At 40.2% G+C, this 18,803-nt stretch overlaps 1 protein-coding gene across 1 annotated transcript in view; it reads right to left on the bottom strand.

Moving 5' to 3' along the window:
- The window catches only part of TMEM135 (transmembrane protein 135), a 171,497-nt gene that overhangs the window by 105,288 nt on the left and 47,406 nt on the right, over positions 1-18,803 (bottom strand). The window contains exon 5 of the mRNA XM_083436614.1: positions 2,654-2,719. Coding sequence (XP_083292740.1) covers positions 2,654-2,719 — 66 coding nt within the window. The remainder of the gene's footprint in view (positions 1-2,653; positions 2,720-18,803) is intronic.

The raw sequence follows: 18,803 nt of genomic DNA, 5'->3' as shown, positions 1-18,803 counted from the left end.
AACAGGAAAACCGGTCCAAGAATTATCTCTCTCACTTGGATGAATGACACTTGGCAGCAACGGATTCCAAATCTCATGCCAAAACCTTGTCAATAATTCTGTAATCCATATGTAAACAGCAAATAACACAGCTCTCAGCACAAAAACCTGGTTTCTTATGTGGAAAGGTTGACAAAAGTAAACTATATTCATAGCCAGAGAGGCTACGGAGATGACTCTCCTGGCATGCAGAAAAGCTGTAAGCAGGAAATAAGGGGGAAGATTTCCCTCAAATATTCAGCATTATAAACTGCAAATCCATCTGGACCTGGAAACAAGCCAACAATGAAGAGTCCTTAGCGATTTCTCTTGTTTGAATAGTGTGTTTTTTTATTTTAAAAAAGCTGTTTGCTTCAGTGCAATGTGAGGGTCTGTTATTAATTCAGAACTAGTCTTGCTTTTCTCTGCCTGTCCCCAGCACCAGCCGCACTTACCACATTGACAGAAATTATCTTAAATATGTTTTTAAATAATGCATTATTTTAACATATACTAGGTGATGTGTACTGGTTAAAACCACCAAGGATCTGACCACAGGCTTTTCTGTCTATACTCATCCAATCTGTATCATTTCCTCAGCTTCCCAACAATTTAGCTTTTGGGGATTTCACCACCAGATTAGCACTTCTGAACTGAGCAAGTAAACTTGGAATGTCCAAGTATTAATCTCTCCAATTCTGGCTTTAACTACATTTTCAGTAAGAGCACACAAACACTCAGCATCTGCATTTTTCTTTTTACTTTTTATTTCTAAAATGTTTATGCCACTTAACATAATAATAAAAACTCTACACAGTTTACATTAACAGATCAAATCTGTTATAATATCCTAAAAATGAATTTAAAATAAAATGCAACTATACATCGCAAACAAAACAAATTAATTATCTTCATAGCCACAAATCTGAAGGTTTTATAGAACTTGGTTATATATGCTTTCCACTTTCAAAGTACAGGATAACCCTTGCAAGTACAGCATCAAGCTCCTTCTAGAAAGATACACAGGCTGAACAAACCTATGAAGATATTCTTGCAATCCTTTAGTTGCAAGTTTGATTTATTAACCTGGAGATCATAGCATCACCCTTTAAACAACTGTTCATTCACCTAAAGGCAATCACAAGCCCTCTATATGCTTGTGTGACTATGTTCATATTGATATTCCTTATAAAGGCCAAAATATATGGTGTTTCATGGTGTACTCTTCCCCATTAACTCATACACTATATCATGTGAACTCTGTTCCATCTAAAATACATACACACTTCAATAAGCAGCAAGCCAACTCACACATATATTCCAGCTTTGCAATGTGTCAATTGACAAAGAGTTTTTGAAGAACTCCCTGGACAACAGACTGCAGGATGGATCATTGGTAAAGCCTGTAACTGACCCTTTTTACCAAAGGTGCAAATTCTGGGTACAGTGAGTCATCTTTAATTGGTGATTATATCCCCTGTTGTGGTTAAAGCTTGGTGGGCATATGCTTTGAATTGTTATATGGTAGCCTGGTGGGCATGTTCATTTGTACTCAGAAAAAACTGAGTTGAACCCTTCTTTTCAAAGTCTCGATTTCTGCTCTCGCTGTAGAACCCTGCTAGTTGCTGTATTTTGACTGATGTTCTAGTTATTTCAAATTCTAAGATTTTATATTGTGTTGTGATGCAACACGCCCAAAGATCAATAAAACTGATGAAGTGCTGGATATAAATTGAACAAATAAATAAATACAGTATTAAGGAACAAATCTTGCTGAAACTGAACATAACACATGTTCATCAAAATTGCTCATAACCTCTCCATTACTCTGGATTGCCTTCTCTTAGGTCCATTGCAGATGGAATACTGGTCAAGAGACCAGGAGCACCTCCCTTCTCCCACTTGAATTCCCCTACCTTTTCACTATGTCAGGGTTCCCCATGATTACTATGGCGCAGCTACAACTTTGTATTATGGTCACCATGAAGCAGGAATGACCAAAACCTGCTAACAGCTTCAAACCCTGTTTTCAAATTGCAGTTACAATTTTCAAGAAAAAGTTCTGCCTTCTTAATTGTGCATGAAAGCTTTTACTTTACGTCTTTGGTAACAATCACCACTAAGTTCATCAAGGTAACAGGGTCATGTCACAAATATTGCCCATTATACAAGTGGGATCTGGGAGGGAGGTGAAGTTGCATTTGTAGGGTCCCTATTCACTGTTCCAAGAATCCACATCTTATTTCAATATACTCCATTTCCTCTCCCCTTTTCCCATCTCCTGCATCACTCTCAACATTCAACATCCTATGGCAACTGAGCATGCTCAGTCCTCAACGGACAATGGGGGGAGTGTGCCTCATTAGGTTTCTTTTCTTCTAAAGATTTACTGTAGTTCTCCTTAGCCTGTCACCTTCCCTCCTTCCTGTGTATGATGGAGGGGTCCTGCTCTTTTGACAACATAAGAATTGCATCTTCCCCCGCCCTGAATAGAAAATAATGATGATCTACATACAGAATTATCTATTTCTAAATCATCATCATCTTTCAACAGCTCTAAGTATTTTTTGCCCAAGATGGCACCAAGTTCAGTTCTAAGACTATAAACAGCAGGAGAAAGCAGCAGGAGTCTTACCTCTCCGTGTCTTAAAGGAGTAATTGTTCCTCTTGACACCCCCATGCGAAATAGAGTTTCGGTGGCCTGCGTACAAAAAAGTAAAGTTATTTCAAAAAGCAGTCAAATCTGGAATCCTTTTTTCAAATATCCACAAAAATAAAACCATACCTACATGGCAATCCTACACACACTAGCTTAAGAGGTAAGTTCCACTGAAGTCAATGGGACTTACTTCCAAGTCAACACAGAGAGGACTACAGTTATTAAATTATTTCTGTACATTGTATTCTTTCCAGGTGAAAGTGTTAAATGAAGGAAATTTTTACACAAAGAAGTTGACACTTTGCATGCTGATGGGGAAAAACAAACATGAAGATACACATCCACACCCAATAAACAGCATTTAAAAATGTTACTTTATTACAGAAAAGTAATAACAGATATATCTCATGAAATGAAGAGATCTGTCTTCTGTGTAGCTCAGCGCAACAGCTTTTAGAGAAAGCTAATTATAAAGAAAACATAAGCCTTTTCAACAATGGTCACCCACAAAATAATGCAGGCACTCAATAATCCTCTTTTCTGACCACCGGTAGCATAATGCAGTGATTAAAAAGATAAAACAAAGAAAGAGAAAAATAGTTGAACAAATTGCTTGCCATTTTTATCAGTGTTTCTGACTGAATGGACTAAATGGTTGGGTTAGAAAGACTCTTCCCATTATAAGAGGAATGCCCTTTCATTCATTGTAAGGAGAGGAACATGACACAGATAGCTTTTTAAACGCACAACATACATGGTGAATTGCTTTCCTAAAATCGCATAGTGAGGTGAGCATGAATGCATAATACTTTTAACTGTCCCTTGCACTTTCTACTGGTTTATAAGCATTTTATTTCCTCATACTTTTAACTTTTTGTTTCCAATGAATGCCCCCGCCTACTCGCAAACTTTTATTTATTAGCTCATTTACACCCACATAAGTCCATACCAGCTCCAATACCTACTTCTGTTTCTGCCTCTTGAAGATTAAAGGGGTGAGAACCTCATGCAACCTTTTGTGTTCTTCAGAATTGATTCCTTTCATCCATTCTTTCCACCAACATTTTAAGGATGTTTCACCCAAATAGAACATTCTGTCAAGACTGCTAAGCTCCCTTTGTTTCCATTGAAAACCAGTGGTGTGTGTGACTTTCCTTCTTCTCCCACTGGCAAGAGATCTCTTTTAATATGCTTGTACTCGCACAGCTAAAATAAATTGTCAAAGCTCCTAAAAGAAAAAGAGAGGTGTTCACATCATTTGTGAATCTAGGGCCACAGATTCCTTGATAGGATCACCCCTCACATGCGTTGAGTGCAGCTAAGAAGATTAGAACTAGACTTCCTACTTAAACTGGAGGGAAAGGCCCAACACGGACAAAAGCTTCAAGAACAGAGGCAGCAGCAGCTGACTATTTAAGGGGTTATGTAATTAGCCAATACAAAGAGCAAGACTGGGAAGCGTAAGAAGATGTCGTGTTAACATAAAACCCCCGTGGCTGTAGCAAAAACGTTAAGTGAGTTAATAAAGTCTACCCTTATAAAACTCACTTTATGAAAAATTATTTTAATTTTAAAAAATGTTAAAAACCTCATAACATAAAGAGGGAAAGTGAAAATTTTGAATTTGGGGTGGAATTTGGGTTGAATTGCCTGAATTAACACGGAAATTTAAATGCTTTGGAAATTTCATACACAACCTCAACATGTTCTGCTCAAAGTGTCTTTCAGATTTTAACAGTGCACTACTGCTGCACAGAATTAGAGCCGCAATGCACTTAAGCTCTGTTCCCGTGAAAGAATCCAACAGTTTTAATATTCTACATCAGAATATTGACTTGACCACCATACTTCCATGTTCCAGATTGTATTTTTGCAATGTGCTGTACATGGGGATGCCCTTGGAAGATGACTCAGAAACTTCCATTGGTCAAAAATGTAGCAGTCAGATAGCTGGTTGGGCATCTAGATCACATGTTAAAGTGAATGCATTTGCCATATAACCCGTGTTTAGCTGCATTATTTGCCAGTTCACTTCTGGGCCCAGTCCAAAGTGCTCATGTGCTTGAATTGAATCTCATGAAAAAGCGCCCTGAACTCTGAAAAAACTACGATAATAGGTGAGCGTATGCTGTTAGTGAGCACTCCAAAAATCCAGTTTTTGCCATGGTAGCCTGCACCTGAGAAGGGAAGCTCTGGTTTTGGCCTAGAGAAGCAAGGGAAGAGCCTCCATTACCGTAACTGAGGCGGTGCATCTTCAAGCAAGCTGAGTTACGCTGCCTCTCCTCTTAAATGCACTGATTGCTTTCTCCTTCACTGTAAATCTCTGCCATACTCCTCTAAAGGAAACTGTTATGTACTGAGTTGAATAGGATCCAAACTGCAGCAGTCTGATTGGTCCTAGAACAATAGGATCCAAATTGCAGCAGTCTGATTGGTCCTAGAACAATAGGATTCAGAATGCAGCAGTCTGATTGGTCCTAGAACAATGCAGCAGTATGATTGGTTGGCCACCCAATCATGCTCCAGATATAAGTGATTCCACAACCTGATTGGCTTACAGTAGAATTCCAGAATTAGCCAATCATGTGCAGCCCATTGTGTAAATAATGTATATAAAGCAGATACTTTGAGGGGACTTTCATTCATTCCTCCTCACTACTATGAGCTGAATAAAGAGCATGAAATCACTTTGCGACTCTGAGTATATTTCAGAAACTAAAGCATCAGACTCCTTGAAGTGTTAAGCCAAAATATGATCACCTAAAATGTCACTCCTTTGGACATTTGGACATCCTCCTTCTAACCAAGTTTGTTAAAATAGCTCCAGGCTTTTGCCACAAGAGCCAAAAAGACATGTTGATCCCTTTTCCCCTGGGAAAGCAGAATAAGCATGAATTTTTAAAAGACCTTTCTCAGACATTGAAAACAAATACTTCCTGGCTGGCACCATTTCAATACTTTTAACACCTGATCATTGCCAGCAAGACAGTATTTAAGAGGCTTTGTCTTTTCTCCTTACTAACAAAGGTATAAAAGAGCTATCAGCTCCCTGCACAGGGCCTTTCTTATGTACTTTCCCCCACCCCACCCTCCTCCTCCTTCCATTATCTTTCTCTTTCTGTTGCTAAAGAGCTACCTCAAACTACAACACATCTACCAGCAGAACAAGGGCATGTATTAAATCTGCCTTTCTCTCTTCCCTCTAAAGCTTATATCCCTGCCCCCACCCTGCCTTTCCATTTTCAAATTGCTTTATTTCCCTGATTATGCTCTTTTCTTCTTCCTGGGTTGTCTCCCCACAAAATGCCACTCTACTTTGCTCATTACACACAGTGCAAAAGCAGAGCTTTAATACCCTGCCATTGACCCCAAAGTCTCCCACTTGCATTCTTTTTAGTGTTGCCTAAAAATGGGCTCAAAGCTCAACCTGCCTTCATCCTCTGACCACTTTTCCTTACAACTCCATCATTTTCCCTATCCCTCACTCGGCAAACATTCTCCCCACTCCTCCTGTTTTGGTTTTATTGCATCCTAGTTTTTCAATATGTTTTAGAATATAATCTGTTTTATTCATTTTATACTTCTTAACCCTTATACTTCTTAACTTCTTCTTAACCCTTGGGGTACCAAATTATAGGTTGCATCCAGGTCTCAATGTCAAACGATCCAAACGGGTCGGGAGACAAATCAGAGTTGCATGCGAGAACTGCTGTATTGTATGTAAACTGCACACTTCACAATGGTGAGCCTCTTCTTCTCAAAGACTCTCCTTTGTGATAGGAGATAATGTGATAGGAATTTTATGGTATTAGATATATGGTAATGTTCATAACTGCACATACATAGATCAACACAGGAAGACCAACCTGGAACCATTTTGATTCCTAAACTGACCAAATCCTTTCTCTGCAAGGTTAAACTGGAAAAGCCTCCCCATTGTCCCCATTGTCTCTTTCCTCACAAATCTTGTCTCAAGGATATGTCTGTTTGAATAAGGTGTGAGCCTGTGACCTGGCCCAGGAAATAAGTATTTTAGCACTACAAAAGAATGGCCAGGCACCCCAGGCAATCCAATCAAGTAACTTGCCAGACAGGAGATAAACTGTGAGAGGAGAAAAACAACATTTAAATTTCTGATGTAGGTGGGATGTATCTGAGGGGTGGTCTTAGGTTACACCCCTTCTGTGATGTATGTATGATGTTTCTGGGGGTGGTCCTGATCTAGAGAATGGGAATTTCAAAAGTCTTTATAAGCCCTTGCACAGCAATTTTGGGAGTCCTCTTCCTCTCCTGCGTGGGAGGGGAGTACCCTGTTGCAACAGATCAATAAAGATCAAGCTTACTAGTTACTTTGCTTCTCAATATTCGCTGGTTGGCCTCTGTTATTTTCTCCTGCCAATAGGGAACCTATGTAAGGACTCTATATGGGCTCTTGGATACCCCATAAGGGAAAAGGGCATATTTTTATTTACAACACCTTCAACTCTAATCTGGCAGAAACCATTACAACAGGCTGTAGGAGAGGGAGAGATGGGAAGCAGGGCCCATACCGTCATGTCTGCTGAAAAACCAGCTACATTGGGTTCCTCCAGTCCCTGAAATGGTTACATAACAACTGGTTGTTTTAAGTATTACCGTCATACCTGATGTTACATTTGCTTCATGTTACATTCTTTCAGGTTAAGTCCCGTGGTGACCTGGAAGTACCGGAAAGTGTTACTTCCGGGTTTTGCCGCTCGCGCATGCGCACAAGCGCCAAATCGCGTCACGCACCTGCGCAGATACGGCACTTCAGGTTGCGCTCTTTTCATGTTGCGAACAGGCCTCCGGAATGGATCCCGTTCGCAACCAGAGGTACCACTGTATTTGAAAACCAGTGCCTGAGTTTGCTCCCCCCTTCTCCCTCCCCATCCCCTTTTTTCTTTTATGTCACATATTTTAAACCAACAGGCAGGGATGGCCTTTCTTTAAGTGGTTTTATGCAAGCGGCTCTTCAAACCTTTTTGGCTGAATAGCAAGTTAAAAATACTTCAAATATCCTATTTACTGGAATTTAATGCTCACCTTTTTTTTTGGCCAAATTACATTACAAAAATTAAGGTGCACATTAGATTCGATGGCACGTTTACATTTGCCAGCAAATACTTTTTTTGATTTCATGGTTCTGAAAACTGAGGTGTGCATTAGATTCGATGGTGCATTAGACTCAAGTAAATATGGCAAATAAAGACATGGCATCTCAAGCTGTTATCTCAGCCAGGAAAAAAGAGCAAGAAGCCAAAGGGGTTCACAATTAGAACTTAAATAAATCCCTTCCCAGCCTCCTGACCAAGGTCATTAGGAAGGAGAAAACGTTAGCTCCATTTTAAGACACACCAACAGCTAATGAAGAGCCGCTTTAGCTGGAGCTCCCAATAAATTTATGTTCTGCCACTAATCCGGTGCCAGTCTGGGCAACTGTGAACCCCTCCTCCTGGATGACTATGGATTTGCAAGCCAGGAGGAGATGCAATCCCAGTTGGCGGATTACCCTCCTGTTGAAAAAGGAAAGACCAGTTCTTCACATTTCAAGTGCTGCCTGTCATATACCCTTTCATGTACATAGTAGCATTCCTATGGCAATTAAAGTAACTGCTCGATTACCAAATACAACAGCAAATCTACTTTCTAAAGATCAATAAAATGAGTTGAATTATATTAAAAGTCCTTTCTATGCAAAATTGAAGTGGCCTGCTGTATCAACAGACTCCTAGGTAACCTGCACCCACAAGTATGAGATCAACACTGGATAATCCAGAGCTTTCCAAACTGTGTGTCAGCTGCAGTTTGTAGGTGTGTTGCAGGAACGCTCCCCGTGCTCTTCAAGGGGCTGGAAGGCGGTTAGTTTAACCTAGAGTTTACTAGTAAAAATGAACTGCCATGTCACGAAATGATGCATGTCTAAAAAGTGTGTCACCAACATGAAAAGTTTGGAAAGCTCTGGGATAATCCATCCGCCCTTCAGATAAGTAAGGGCAAATGTACAGAAATACATTTAGGCAATGAAATTCTGTGCCAGAGGAGAAACATCAGGCTCCATCACTGCAGACCTTTAAAGGGGTCCTGAAAACTTGCTTGTTAAACAGCATTGTAATCAGGTTGCTGATTTAATAAAGTTTAGTTATAGTTATTTATCAGATCCTAGTGTTTTCGGTGGTCTATATGTATTTTAGTATTGATGCTGATTCTTATCAGTTCTTTGTTTTTAGTCTTATGTATCTATTGGGGGGGTTTTCTAAGCTTACTGAATAAGAGGAACAACAACCAGTAACAACAGATGTGGACAAATACAACTTATAGAGTTTCTCCAAATTTAGAATTGTGAAATAGCTTCCACATGGAAGCTCACAGAAACTTTGGGAAATGCCAGCCCACCCCTTCCCAAGCACTGAAAAGGCATTGTGGTATCTAATCAATGGCCAACTCAATGGGGGACTGACTGGGAACGTACCCAAATAGTGTATGAAGGATATGATAAATGAAACTACGCTTGGCACATAATGGGGCACACAAACACTTTAAAATTACTATATATAGCCAAGTTGACACAACAGCCAGAAGCTGATTCTGGTTAAGATTGCTAGAGGAATTTGATCTTTGCAAATTCCACCATGAACTATCTGATCCCACACCTCCCAAAGAAATACAAGAAAGTTACAAATTCAGAAGGAAATGTGCTTAAAATCCATAGCTAAATGCAATTTCTGTACTGGTTTCTGTCATGAGTCCCAAGTGTCCTTGAGGGGCTGGTCTTTTCAGGATAAGGGGTGGGGGGAGTTTAAGGAGATGCCCAATGGCAGCCCTGGTAAAGCCACATTACAATCCCAGGAGTCATCCGAGCTACAAGGGGTGGGGAGTTTGATCCCAGAGAGGAACCCAGTGGGTTGTCACCTTGCTGGGGCTTGTCCTGCCTGTCCCACTCCCATTTTGGTACCCCTCCCGCGCCACCAGAGCCTCTATCCTCACCAGCCTCTGATGATGAGCCTCCACACCCCCACCGAAGGCATCCAATGCTTTTTCTGATTCTGAGTTGGCACTATCATCTCTTCTATCACCTAGGTAGGACATGGAGACACCAGAGCTAGCACAAACAGACAGCTCAGGCCCAGACACCAAGGCGAAGTTCCTGTTTGCTGATGCAAACCCAAACTGAATCCTGCTTGGCACACTGAAAAGCCGAGCTCACCCCTTTCCTTTATAACAAGAGCCCAAGGAGCATGTCAACTGTTGGATCAATCTCTTAGCTTGCCTAGCCATGCGCCATGCCCTGTACCTGTTGTGCTGATGATCCTTGCTTTGCCTTTCTACCATATAATAATTGTTGTTGTTGTTGTTGTTGTTGTTGTTGTTGTTGTTATACCCCGCCCACCCTAACCCAATACAGGGCTGCCTTCAGCTGTCTTGTAAAAGTTGAGTAATTCTTCATCCCCTTGACATCTGAAGGGAGGGTTTCCAAAGGGCAAACACCACCACCAAGAAGGCCCTCTGCCTGGTTCCCTGTAACTTCTCACAGTGAGGTGGACCTCAGTGTCCAGGCTGAACAATGGGGGTGGAGACGCTCCTTCAGGTATATGGGGCCAAGGCCACCTAGGGCTTTAAAGGTCAGCACCAACACTTTGAATTGTGCTTGGAAAGGTACTGGGAGCCAATGTAGGTCTTTCAGGACCATATTGACCTGAGCAATAAAGTCTACAGTAGAAAATGAGATCCGAGTCAAAGTCTGTCATCCAGCAGGAACCAGGACTATTTCTTTGTTAAAAAAATAAAAAATTGCAAAAATGGAAATGGAAAAGACTTATGAGTGAACACAAAAAAGTGACTCTGGGCAGAAACAGACTGATTAGCCCATCCCTAGCAAAGTGAAGTGAAGCACCTATGAATTAACTTTATTAATAACTAGCTCCACTCCATGATAGTATTATGCAAGATATTAAATGGGAAGAGTGAACTACAAAGCAAACATGCTTCATATGGGAATATTCGGAGTACATTGGGTATACAGACACACTTGTAACTAACTAACTAACTAACTAACACACACACTCACTCTCTCTCTATATATATATATCAGAGAAAGTGTGCATTCTGTAGAACAACATAAATTGGTCCTCATAATACTCACATTGAAGCTGCTAAATGGGAGCATTTTCCAAAACAATATGCATTTTATAGGCAGCAATTTCCTTCAAAATGACAAACAATGCGAGCGCATTTGACTCCAAGCCTATCTTTCACAACTGAATAGCACATTGTTGTTTAAGAGACTAAATGTCTAACAGCACAAAAATTGTTTCTGATTGGTCTATAAGAGGGATGAATGGCTGTACTCTAGGGAACAGCACTGATATGATGGCCAACCAACTGCAATGCTAAGCAGGATAAAAACATGCAAATAAATAAAACTAAACAGCAAAACAATAACCTCCCCTTCCCACAGACACATTTAAAAGGCTGTAGAATATTAATCAGCCAAAGGCCTGGTGGAAGAGTAACATTTCCAAGTGAAATCAACAGGACGTAAAAGCCCTAAATTTATGCCCAAAGAAATACAGCAATATATTGTAGCCCTATAATATGTAGCAAACAGTTGTATATTTTGCTCCAGTTCCATGTCACATCCTTTTTCCAGAGTGTTTACTCAAAGAGTAGGAGTCTCCCTCACCCGACATTCCAAGAGACTGGAAACATGGGTCACACATAGGAGTAGTACCAGATTTAAAGTGCCCCTCCTTCTGTTTCAAAACCTGGATAGTGGCCAGACCACCCAACAAATAACTCTTAACTCTAGTCATCCCAACACAAAATATCGTTGAATTTAAAACAAATGATCTTGTAGCACCTTAAAGGCAAACATGTTTATTGTAGCATACGTTTTCATGGGCCACAGCCTGATTCATGCAAGGAGTTAATAATTAAATTCAATTAAAATGTGTGCTTTGCCCCCTAGAAATGCATATTACTTCATCACAGACCAGATACAATGTGACAGCAGGCTGCAGTATTATATTTCCTCATAACATTTAAATAGCATGCCAATTATTTTGCAAGATAGCATGCCAATTATTTTGCTCATATCAGTTTTCTATCATGCACAGCATGGATTCAACCAAGAACTTGCAAACTCATGAAAACCTCTAGTTCCAGTATTCATAGCTATCAAAAAAGGTTTTAACAGCACATCTTTCACAGAGATATAATATGCGATCATTGTTAGAATTCAACCCCCAAAGAACAGCTGAAGCATTTCCATGAGAGTTAAGTCAGCCATGCTCCTTGACACTTGGTAACTTGCCTGAATCCAGCAGAAACTGCCACAGATAAGCAGCCCATCAGGCCAGCCCAAACAAGTGAGATGCAAGAGGCAAACATCAGGAGTATCTTTCTGCATTGTATTGCACTATATTCCATACATAAATAAGCTATGGGAGCCAAAACTGACGACCCAAAAAATTATGCAATTTAAACCCAACCTTTTCCCAGATTTAACTTTCTGAAACCAACTCACAAATTTTCCTTAAACACGGATATAAGAAAAGTTATGAACAAAGATAAAGAAGATTAACAACAATTACCAATCTTTGTGTTGGAACTATCAAGAAGAGACGGATAGCTTTTCTCACCATGTGGTGGAAATGCAAGGTGTAAAAAAAAGAGCTTTTAAAAAATTATTTGTCACATTTATATACTACCTTTTTCTTCCAAGGAGCTCAAGGGTGGTGTACATGGTTCTCCTATCTGTTTCATCCTTACAACAACCCTGTGAGGCAGGTTAGGCTAAGAGATGGTGACTGGCCCAAGGCTACCTAATGAGCTTCATGGCCAAATGGGGATTTCAACCCTGCTTTCCCAGCTCATAGTCCAACACTCTAACCAAATTCACCTTCCATTATTTTTACTAAACTATGTGAAAACAAAGTTAGATCTGAAGAAGAAGAACAGGTTTCTACATGGTTGCTGCAGCCAGAATTTGGGGTTTTGAGGTTATGGTCTGACAATTTATCTAAGGTATCAAGAAGGAAGACAGAGTCAAGGTAACTTTTTGTTACAGAAAAATGTATGTTGTAACAATAATAAAGTGGAAATGGGGGGGAAATCTGAATAGAGGAATTCCTGATCCAGCTAGAGTGATACTGATTTTATATAAGCATTCTTGTGTATTTTTTTAAACAAAATGACAGGGTAAAAATGAATAAATAATATACAAGAGCTGGAAAATGTGAACCAAGGAGCTATGTCCTTTGCATACAGTAACTTTGAAGTAAAGGTAAAGGACCCCTGACAGTTAAGTCCAGTCGCAAACGACTCTGGGGTTGCAGCGTTTGTCTGCAGACAATTTTTTCAGGTCATGTGGCCACATGACTAAGTCGCTTCTGGCGAAACCAGAGCAGCACACGGAAACACCGTTTACCTTCCCACCAGAGCGGTACCTATTTATCTACTTGCACTTTTTGGGGTGCTTTCGAACTGCTAGGTTGGCAGGAGCTGGAACAGAGCAATGGGAGCTCACCCCACTGTGGGGATTTGAACCGCCGACCTTCTGATCAGCAAGCCCAAGAGGCTCAGTGGTTTAGACCACAGCGCCACCCCCGTCCCAGCTGTACAGTAGAGCACAGCATGCACTCATTCACAAATTCAGGTGCTCCATCATAGCTCGAGAGTTAAAACTAGTGATCAATATACCAGACAACAGGATTCCCAAGCAGAGGAAGTTTATAGAACGTCTCCAAGATGTTACAGGTCAAAAAGGGCCTCAGATGTACGGCTGACTTTGTCATTTCAACATGAGGAACAAGCTAAGTTTCTGAAGTGACTTGTCAGCACCAGGGGCTAACACTCATGAATAATAGTTCCTGAGCCACAACCTGCCTTAGAGGGATGAATATCTTGCTGTGCAAAGTGTTAAGACAGGGCACATGCTGGTCTGCTTGCATTAACATAAGCAACAGAAACGTTTCTTGCTTACAAAGCTACACTGAGAAATATTAGGTTTACGAACAAGATGAGGCCAACTTGGAATACAGATTTGTACAGATCCTGTTGAGAAAATGTAAAGTGGGCAGATGTGGGACAACAAACTTGCTATAAGGTTCAAAAGATTTATGTTTTATATATTTCACAATCATAACAGTTTCAATTTGTAAAATTACACTACCTTTTACATTCCCCCAAAGGCCAAAACAGGTTTATGTGTGCAATATTTATAAAAGGAAGACGTCACCATCCCTATACTAGTTGTTTTTCATGTATATTGATTGAGTCCAATGATTTATACATATTATAGGAAAGTGGAAAATGCATCCTGTCCTGGCTGCCAGTGATTTATCACAAGCCCTTGGTAAACAATAAATATTACCAATTGCATCTAATTTGGGTGACAAAGCTTTTTTGTTCCAATACACATATGTCATGCAATCCCTCTGAACTAATCAGAAACAGAACAAGACTTAACCTATTTCACATTTCTTGACGTTACCCCTGCCTCCTGTCTAGACAGATGGCTAATTAGAACGGAATCGTTTCTTACGGAGGATACACGTAATATGATACAGAACTAGTTGGTGCAATATTTACTTTTGGAGTATAGTCAAAGTGAACCAAAGACCTATAATTAATTGGATAGGAACAGTTAAAAGTTCAGGCATATACTATAAAGGTGATATTTTCATTTTAAAAATTGAGCATTTTCCCTAGAAAGTGCATTGGTTATGTAATGGAAGGCAAGGAATAATGGGCTTTGAAGACTGACTTTTTTATTTTATAAGTTTTATTTTATATTATAAGTTATATCCTCTACCTTCAACATAAATTTTGCTGCCATCTAATAATAACTAATATAAAGCATACAAACTAAAGCAGTAAATTAAAACAACTGAAAGCGGAAACAATCCATTCAAATAAACAGTAAAATTAAACTGCTCTATTCTTTTATTTTAAAAAAACCACTTAATTTAGCAGCTTTTTAAAGCCTGGGAAAACAGATATTTTTGTCTAATGTCTACATAATAGTAATGAGGCCCAAGACAGGCTTCTTTAAGAAGGGCAATACAAAAGCAAGGAGCCACAACAGAAAAGGCCCTCTCTCTAGTTGCCAGCCGCAACACTTCACACAGGAGAACCCAGAGAAAGTTTTTAGATTACAGTCTCAGTGGACCGGCAGACTGATATGGAAGGCGGCCCAAAAGCACCTGTATGTTGTCAGGATTGAGTTTCAATTTATTGACTCTCATCCAGTTTGACATTACTCCCAAACACAAATTTCAGTGTCACCTGAAAGACAAACCTGGAAATGTCATCAGCATATTGGTGACATATTTGTCTACATCCTGCAAAGGTTTTAAATTTAGTAGACATTTTGATACAACTGAAAGTACATCACAAGCCACTGATGAAGGCAATTTTCATAGGGCAGAAGAACGGCTGTAAGGGTAGCTTAAGCAAAGCTTGATCCACCCTTATAACTTTTTGACTAAGCGTTGGGGCAACCTTTGAGGAAAGTGCAAAACAAATTAAATGCAAGTTGCAAGATTGTGCCAGCAGAAACTCTTAGTCACACAAACCCTTAGTATGCAGTTAGCTTCTGGTTGTGATTCGAGGTCCCGCCACCCGCATAGGATTAAAAATAAGACACAAAGACACATTATTTTAGGTTAATGGGCAAAATTAGGCCACATCTTTTATTGGTTACAGCATGTGAGTAGTATTGGCTTAGGCACTGGATGAAACAGCAATACAAGACTCCACCCCGCACAGCCGGGAGAAATATCAGGGTTAACAACCAATGGGAGGAGCTTGTTGATGCAAATACAACTGGAAGCTCCCCCATGACGTCACCAGGGTCGTACCATGGCCCTAGCCACCAGCAGGGCATTGGACAGGAACCACGACTGCCAGATTCCTTTAACGGAATACCCAAAAGAGGAGGGGTAGATGATGGCCCATACCCAATCCTCCAACACAGCACACATTCCAATGCCTAACCGCCAACACCAGAAAGCTGTGATGAATTGCTGCGAGGTAGGCGAGAAAACCAAGAGGCTGGTGCCAATTGGCCAAATGGATAAGAAAAGTCCTACCAGGCCCCTTGGGCAACCAAGGCAACCAATCGAAGTCCATAGCAAGGTCAATACGCAAATGAAGCTGACCTAAGAGGGAGGGAGGGCGGGAGATGCGAAGAAAGCAGGAGCAGACTGGGAGCTGAGTGCTGCCGTGGCTGTTTAAATGCGACTAGCCCCACCCACCAGCTGGCCCTATTGGTCGGCTTGAAGGCTTGGGCATGGCAGCAGAAGCAATCAGGAACAGGGAGCCGAATACGCCTCCCTGCCACTGCGGGAAGCTGCTCCCATTCACAACCCCTCCCCTCTGGGAGCAGGAGAGGCCTTATCATAAAGTTTCGCCAAGTCTGAAACAAAAATGAGGAATAGCCTTTCAATTCCCCTTTTCACTTAAAAAGCCATGATATGAAGGATTCGTGGAAAATGAGAGTTTTGTTCTGGCAACAATAAGAGTGGCCCTGCCAAAATCAGCCTGCTGAAATGAATATATTGTGATTTAAAGTTCCCTAGCATTACTTGTCATGGGCTCAGAGAGAGAGAGGGGAGGGGGGGGAGCATGGCTGATAAGAGCTTGCTCCTATTCCAACTATGAGAAAGAGAAGGGGGAAGAAGACATCACAACACAGCTTAAGGCAGCAGAATCCAAGGAACGTAATGTTCAGTGAAAGGGCTGTGCTATTCGTAAAACACCACAAGTCTGCTCTGATTACGTTCAACACAAACAAACACACAAATTGTCCAGAGATGCAGTATCAAGGAAGAGCAACTTTGAGAATTAAGGCATCTCAATAAGTATTCTGACTCCAGAACATGCTTTTTTGCCTCTGAATTACCCAATATTGGATCAATCCTTCTTTAAAGTATTTTGAAGACAACCATGGTTAAACCTTCTATTGCACACACACCAGGCACTCATTGCCAAACCAAAAATAAACTGAAAGGCATGGCCAAAAGCTTTAAAGCAGAAAGTCTATACTACTCCCTACAAAATGGTGGTGTCACTGCAATGCAAAGACAAATCCTTATTAGATTCCAGAGGCTGCAGTCTCTGAGGCTGGCGCCCATGGAGCTAGTAATTCAGGAATGAATGAATCCCTCAGTGTGCTTTGCAGCAATTAAAAAATTTATATTTCATAAACTGGCACTCCTGTCGCTTCATTTGTGCTAATTGACCACAATGCAAAGCATTATCCCGATATCCCAAACTACAAGTTTTAACAGCCTTATAAACAGGGCACCAGGACAGAATTCTTTGTGTGATTAGGGGCAAAAAAGGGAGCAGATTAATTTGTCACTAGCTAAAAAAGAGCAGGGCTGGAAACAATCCAACACTTCTCAGTAAGTGTTGTTTTACTAGCACAGTGCTGTTGTTAAGTAGACTGTAAATGAACTTCTAGCCTGCCTAGATGAATACTGGGAAACAATCACATCACTGTTTTTATAAAATGTTTAAGGTGTTTCAGTACTACCCCCATCGCCCTCTAACACGGTTTCCTACACCAGCTTCCTTCAGCAACAGACTTTTATTTGGGCCATAAATCACTTAAAATTCAACTTGGTACCCAGACACATAGTTGAAACTCTACTGGCAAAATGTGGTCTTATAGTAGTCTAAGTCACAGCTCCAACAATCCATATGTCCCTACCACCTACCAATAATTCTGGAGCAAAAATAAATTTCTACCAGTACTTGAATCCTAGCTATATTTAGGAGGCATTTTCAAACACAAAAATGTCCCTTTTGGAAAAACAGCATATTCTGAACATAAAGACTCCTCCTTTAAGAGGACTGACCCCTTTTTTTTAACTTAAAAAAAATAGTTGCTGTTTATTAAGATTTATACCCCACTACTCAAGAATTTGCCAGGGCAACTCACAACAACATATTTAAGAGAGAAAAATACATAAACGTAAGTTGAAAATATCAAATCTATTAAAGTACAATTGTTATCATTAAATAGATAAATTGAAGTTTAAAAGCCTAAAAAATACAAAACTGTTTGCCTAGCAAAAGTCATTAGAGTGGATACTAGGTAAGTCTCTTAGAGGAGTGTGTTGCAAAGCTGGGATGCCACCTTTCCCTGGTAACCACCAGCCACACATCTGAGATTGGGAGAACTCAGAGAGGGGCTGATGATCTAAATAAAGGCAGACACCTTTGGAAACAGGATCTTCTTTATGTGCCCTGGCCCCAAGCTATAAAGGGCTTTAAAAGTTCAAGACCACTCTGAATTGGGCTGAGAAACAGACCTGAAACCAAATGAATTGATGTAGGATGCTAATAACCAGTCTCAATTAGCAGGTGAGCAGTCATTTTGTGAACCAAGTACAGTTTCAGAACCATCTTCAAACAGGTAACTTGGAGATTACCAAAGCATGGATGTGCCAGCCTTCTCTGTCTAGGTGGGAACCCAAATGGAATGCAATCTAAGTTGGCAAAAAGGCCATTCTACTTTTGCTATTAATATGCATTTATATAAATCGGGAGTAAAACCCATCTAGAAGAAAAGGCAGCATGAGGAACATTTTAATACTCATACGTGGATTGAAGTATTTCTCAATCTTTATTCAAGGCTGCAAAGGCTGTGTAAGAACAAAGAGCTAATAGAAAGTCAATCACAATGAAAATTAGGAAGACTAGTAAAAAGGAATTCAAATAGGTAGCCATGCTGATCTGACGTAGTCAAAATAAATTTAAAAAAATAAAAATTGTCCAGTAGCACCTTAAAGCTTATACCAGAACACACAAAAGCTTATACCCAGAACAAACTTAATTGGTCTCTAAGGTGCTACTAGACAATTTTTTTATTTAGTAAAAAGGAAGGTGCAATCATTTCTTTATCCCAACTGATAATGCTGCAAATACAAAGGTCTACACAGCTGTCTTTGGATACTAACCCCTTTCTCCAGGATACCTCATTCTGATTCGAAATGTCTATATCACATTAAGTTTAAATACCCTTTGAGTATCCAAATTTTAATTTTTAAAAAATCTGTTTAAGTTATCCTCTCATTGTTACTTAGTTATTTTGTTA

Source organism: Podarcis tiliguerta, assembly GCF_965153285.1.
Source record: "Podarcis tiliguerta genome assembly, chromosome: 4".
NCBI classification, from domain to species: domain Eukaryota; kingdom Metazoa; phylum Chordata; class Lepidosauria; order Squamata; family Lacertidae; genus Podarcis; species Podarcis tiliguerta.
This window is presented reverse-complemented; position numbering and strand designations above follow the sequence as displayed.